At 47.7% G+C, this 6,000-nt stretch overlaps 1 protein-coding gene across 1 annotated transcript in view; it reads left to right on the forward strand.

Moving 5' to 3' along the window:
- Nucleotides 1–6,000, forward strand: part of ctnnal1 (catenin (cadherin-associated protein), alpha-like 1) — a gene marked incomplete at both ends in the record, with an annotated part of 59,718 nt that overhangs the window by 38,450 nt on the left and 15,268 nt on the right. The window contains one exon of the mRNA XM_080531133.1: nt 2,632–2,821. Coding sequence (XP_080387259.1) covers nt 2,632–2,821 — 190 coding nt within the window. The remainder of the gene's footprint in view (nt 1–2,631; nt 2,822–6,000) is intronic.

The following is a 6,000-nucleotide window of genomic DNA, read 5'->3' on the forward strand; positions in this document are numbered from 1 at the left end:
TTTTGGGAACAGCATAACGACAGAACAAGTGTTCTGTAACAACTGTTCTGCTTTGATGTGTGACGTTCGGATAAATCCAGAAGAGAAACAAACGTTTGTTTTTGTTTGTACCTTGGAAGTTTTTTTTTTTTTTTTTACCTAAGCCTTGACAGTTATTCTTTTCAAAGCTCTGATACTCTGAGACAGTCCTCATTGGAATGCAAATGATGTTAGAGCTTGAGCTCTGAGAGCTAGTGCTTCTTCCACCTCCCATTCTCATATCAATAACTATGAATAACTGCAACGTTTCCTGACCCCTAATCCTTGAACCCACAACCAGATGCGGTCGAACAACATTGATTGAATTACTTTCTTAGTCTCTCTCTCTCTCTCTCTCTCTCTCTCTCTCTCTCTCTCTCTCTCTCTCTCTCTCACACATGCATGCATACACATGCACGCAGACACACACACACACACACACACACACACACACAGTAGCCCCTCTTCTCATGGCTCTGTATCAATATTATGTTTCTCCACCCCTCCCTGTTCCTGTTTGCACAGCCAAACGTACCCATGTGTTAATCCCCCAGGAGGAAGTTAAAGGCACTAGTCGTCTCTATCTCTCTCAAACACACACACACACACACACACACACACACACATACACACACACACACACACACACACACAAATACACACACATGCACGCACATACACATGGTAACAGACTCCTGAAATGGTGTGCCTGAAGTGAAGGACAACATGATCAGGTTCCCCTGGTTGCTCGGCATGCTTCTAAGAAGGCAGGGGCACCGGGGCAGGGTTACTGTCGTGTTCTCACCCTCTCATTTCTGACTGAGTGCCAGCGTGAGAGGGCATTTGAGTGTCACAAACATCAGCTGAGAGGGAGAGAAAGAGAGAGAGGGGTAGGGGTGGGGGTGGGGGTGGGGGTAGGGGGGCGTATGTAGAGAATATAAAAGAGAGCGGGAGAGAGGTAGAGAGAGAGAGCCTCTGTTATCTTTCGTCCAGGCTTCTGATTATCACCACACCAGACAACAGGCTCTCTCTCTTATCACATTCTCTGTGTGACATCATCTCTCTCTCTCTCTCTCTCTTTCTCTCTCTCTCTTTCTCTCTCTCTCTCTTTCTCTCTCTCTCTCTCTCTCTCTCTCTCTCTCTTTCTCTCTCTCTCTCTCTCTTTCTCTCTCTCCCACTGAACCTATGAGCTTCGTTATGGAAATGGAGAGGTTACGAATGTAACCCAGGTTCTCTAAAGGAGATGAGGAAGACCCTTCACTATGGAGCACGCACTCTTGTGTACCTATTCGCCGAGGTACACCTTCACAATCACGCCTGGTACAGACCGGTGATGTTTGCAGACAGATCGCCCCACCTACCTCCCCGTCCTATATATAGGCCCTAGCAAGCGCGCCCATTTTATGTCCATAGAACCATGTCTCCCTCATCTTGTTTCAGAGGACCTGGATTACATTTGTAACCTTTAATGGCACAGGCCTGTACTAGGCATAGTTGTTTTGGGGGTCTTCAGCAAATAGTGTGTGTCCCATCGTGAGGGGTCGAACCCAGTCGACTGAAAAGAGAACTTGTGTCATGTTTGTGTTGATTGTAGGATGGATGATTGTAGATGTAGGTGATTGATTGATTGTAGGATGGATGATTGTAGATGTAGGTGATTGATTGATTGATTGTAGGTGGATGATTTAGAGAGAATGACCCAGCCTCATTGCACTGCAGATGATGAGCTCCCCCAATGTGCATTGAACTCCATTTGATCTCTTTCTCACTTTCTCACTCCTCATTTTCTTTCCCTCTCTCCTTCCTCCCCTGAGGATTGGACACACAGATTATCTGTAAACACATCAACTAAGCGTCACAGAGAAGCAAGCAACACAGTGCATTAGACAGCGTCTGTGTCCTAGAAAAACCTTGAATCTGCCCACTTGAAAGCCAACAATTGCTGTCGGTGTTTGGTTTGTCCTGGGTTCGTGAAACGTACTCAGCTGGAGGACAATGGCAACTTGCGATTAACATTGATATTGAAAAACGTTGTTAACTAGACCAACCAAGGGGTTGGTTGGCCTTGGGAGTGCATGTACTGTAGAGTGTCACATGGGAACACCTGCGGGGATGGACCAGTTCCCCTGAATTCCCCCTCACCAACTGTGCAGTTATCGTCTGGAAAGTCTTTACTTACCAGAACAGAAACAATCAATGAATAATTGATAGTAATTGGCTCAATCAGTACATAATTTATGATTTCGTTCGCAGCTAAAGGGCGCGCGCGTGTGTGTGTGTGGGTGGGTGGGTGAGGGAGGTAGGGAGGGAGGAATACATGCACAGTTAGAGGATGCTTACACACACACACACACACACACACACACACACACACACACACACACACACACACACACACATCCCCTCCTACACCTGTTGCTGCACAGGAAACAAAAACTCTCTCTCTCTCTCTCTCTCTCTCTCTCTCTCTCTCTCTCTCTCCCTGGTAGATGAGATGAGAGATTGTCCTCTTGCTCACCTGGCCTTGGGAATTCGATCCACTGTCTAACTGTACCTGGCAACCACACAAAGCACCACACCTCACTGACCAACCACTGTCCCTGTCCCTTCCAGATTACCACGTTGATCAACCACAAAGACAAGCCAAAGAAGTCAGAGCGCACCCTGCAGGCTATCCAGAGGGTGGGCCAGACAGTCAGCATCGCCGTGGGACGCTTTGTCACCGTGGGCGAGGCCATCGCTGTGGAGAATGAGGAGCTGAAGGAGGAAATGGGCTCAGCCTGCTTTGAAGCCCGCAAAGCAGGTAAAGGTTCTCTCCCTAACGAGAGTTAAACGTTTTCATCTCTACCTTGTTTCGAAAAAGAAGAGAGTGCTCTGTCAAGACATTCTGCCTGTCAAACACCGTCTCACCGGAGGAGGGGGTTCTAGTGGCTGAGGCTTTGATTTATTTGTATTTTTTGGGTATTTGAAGTTTGGGAGGAACTGTTGTGCCTGAGGGTATGCTGTGAAAACAGAACAGAGCAAGTCAGGTTTTTAACGATGTGCTCTGTAATGGTTCTGAATGGTGGATTGAACTGTTTGTTTACCAGGCTGAGGGCAGAGTGCAGGGCATTCTGGGTATGCCGTGTCTACCCCCTGCCTTCTGGTCAGCGCTCACTCTCCTGCAGTACCTCAGAGAAAGATAAAAGGGGAGAGTTAAGCCTGGTACACACATAAAGATTTTATAAGATAACAGATTTTTTTATCTGAGAGAGACCCCACACCCACACATGAAGATAAATAATCATGGATTGAACAGTTTTGATCGTATTGTGTGTGGTGTGCTCCGATATTCCCAATACAGCACACCACATACTGTACATAAATATCTGTCCTACGACAGTCTAGAGTCTCCTCCCCCAACCCATAAATCGTGCGTGATCAGGGTAGTAGTACCCTGACTGACCTGTACGAGGCATCCATGTGCGACAGGGCAAATAAAGTTCAGATTCTATGTCACAATCGGACTCGTGAATTGTCCGTTTCGCCCACACACGAGGACTTTTGATCGTAAATATTGAACACATTTAATATTTACGATCATCGGCCCCGACCATTTTCCGAGCAGATTGTTGGGAGACATTTACTCATAACACACCTCACACCACAGGATAATCTTGTAGGATAATCTTTAGAGCCATCCGATAATCGGGAGTTTGCTGTCCTTGGTCGGAAGGGGGGAAATCGGGCCAAAATCAGCCAGATTATCTTTATGTGTGTACCAAGCTTTAGAAACAAAGAGGGAGAGAGCAAAATTTAAAGAGAAAAGTAGGAGCTGTGGCCTCTGTTCTCCCTCCCTCCCCTCTCTCAACACATTTCCATGAAGAGCCCAGCTAAAAATACCTCACACATACCATCCCTTTATCACTGCGTCATTACAGTCCAGTGGTTTCAGAATAACCAACACAAGCTGTGTGTGTGGAGGGAGGTGGGGGGGGGGGGGGGTAGCTACAGTACTCCAATCAATATTCTATTGAATACAGTCATATCTTTTAGCCAGCTATGGGCAATCTTATCAGGTAGAAACGAGTGTGTGTGTAAGTGGTATCAAGAGATGCAGCCAGTCGCACTTTTATCCTGTTGATACGTTAAGACCAAAAACAACATCTCACAGGATAAGAATTTTGGACTCAACACCAACGAGATAATAGGTTTTCGTTAGGGTGGGGGGGGTGACTAGTATGTGTAGCAGTGCAGCTAATCCCCCAGTGTGCTGATTTGAAAAGGGCCGAAGCCAAACAAAAGGGGACTGGCGGTGGGAAGCAGCATGCCGTACTGAGAGAGTGTTGAGAGTGGCCTAGCGTGGCCAAATTATTCCACCTCTCACTTTTTCTCGTTTCTTTCTTATTTATTTATTTATTTTACCTTTACTTTCATACTTAAAAGAGAGATAGAGAGAGAGAGAGAGAGAGAGAGAGAGAGAGAGAGAGAGAGAGAGAGAGAGAGAGAGAGAGAGAGAGAGAGAGAGAGAGAGAGAATGCACTATTTCTGCCCTCTCTGTTCTAGGAGGAGATTAAGTCATTTTCTGTGATGAAAAGAAGCAAAAGCTTTGAATCTCCAGGAAAACAGGCAGCTAGTGAGGGATAAACGGCCTCTTAATACGTAGCCAGAGGGAGAGACGACCCAGGGCCTCCTCCTTCAAGCACAGGCAGTCGGTCGTAATGAATGAAATAAAGGAGGTGATTACATTAGTTTCATTTGCTGATCTTCATCATGGGCCGGAGAGGATGCAATGAGGCAGAATTGTTGGCTTTAATCTGTTCTGTTTGAGCGTCCCAAACAAATCACGGCTGTTTTTTGTGTGTGTGTGTGCTTGGCAGGGTTTGAGGACAGAGTTCAGGTCAGGAGGAGTCCTCTGGTTTGAATCGTGAGGGCATTGAGAGAGGCTTCTCTGGGTTCAGTCTGTGCAAGCAACTGTGCAACAAGCAGCAGCACCCCCCCCCCCCCGACACACACACACACACACCACCACCCATCACCAGAAGAGGCCAATACATGGACCTTTACACACAGCCACCCTCAACCCAGTTGGTTAAGCATAGGGAGAACTGTGAAGTAACGTAGGGGAATCTTGGCATGGTGTCATGCCCCTTTACGGAGCCATCCCAGGGTTGAGCAGCATTCTTCGTGAGGCAGCCTGAACGTTTCAGCTGTTTTGGAGATCTGGCATTGAAATAGGCTGTCGGATGCAATCAGCGCGTCAGTGCAATTTCTTTAAAGCTGAAGCCAACCAGAAAAAAAACAGAGCCAAGCCACACAGCCAAAGAGACAAGTCTCTCTCTTTCTCTTCACTCTCTCTCCTTCCTCGGGACTATTTTGGTAATGGTTCTTCTCTCCGATTTTGGTTGGGGTTTTTCTTTTTTTAGCCCTCTTTTCGTGTTGTGCGTATGTGCGTGCGCCTGCGAGTGCGTGTTTTTGCGTGTGTGCGTTTGGGTGTGTCTCTCAAACAAGCACGCCTCCATGGCGCCATTGTCAGGCCACTCAGGGGAGATGGCCTACTCATGCCTACTCAAAGGCTTGTGCCAACTGGGCCCTGGCAAGGCTGGCAGAGCCACTGGTCTGGATATAATCCTCCTGTGTGCCGCCCTGTCTAGGACGAGACGTTCTCACAGGGGTTTATGGGGCATCGAGTGACAGCCAGGGGAGCAGCCTCTCTACTCTCAGAGGGCACCCTGGGAAGCCTAGGGGTTTAGATACTGCATGGGTCACAAAGCTGCAGCTTTATTGAGCATACTGTATGTCATTGTGTGTGTGTGTGTGTGTGTGTGTGTGTGTGTGTGTGTGTGTGAGTGTGTGTGTGTGTGTATGTGTGTATGTGCGTGTGTGCGTGTGTGCGTGTGTGTGTGTGTGTGCGTGCGTGTGTGTGTGTGTATTTGAGTGTGTGTGTGGCGTGCGTGTGTGTGTGTGTGCGCGTGTGTGCGTGCGTGTGTGTGCACGTGCAGG

The sequence above is a fragment of the Nansenia antarctica genome (assembly GCF_963989245.1).
Source record: "Nansenia antarctica genome assembly, chromosome: 5".
In the NCBI taxonomy this organism is placed as follows: domain Eukaryota; kingdom Metazoa; phylum Chordata; class Actinopteri; order Argentiniformes; family Microstomatidae; genus Nansenia; species Nansenia antarctica.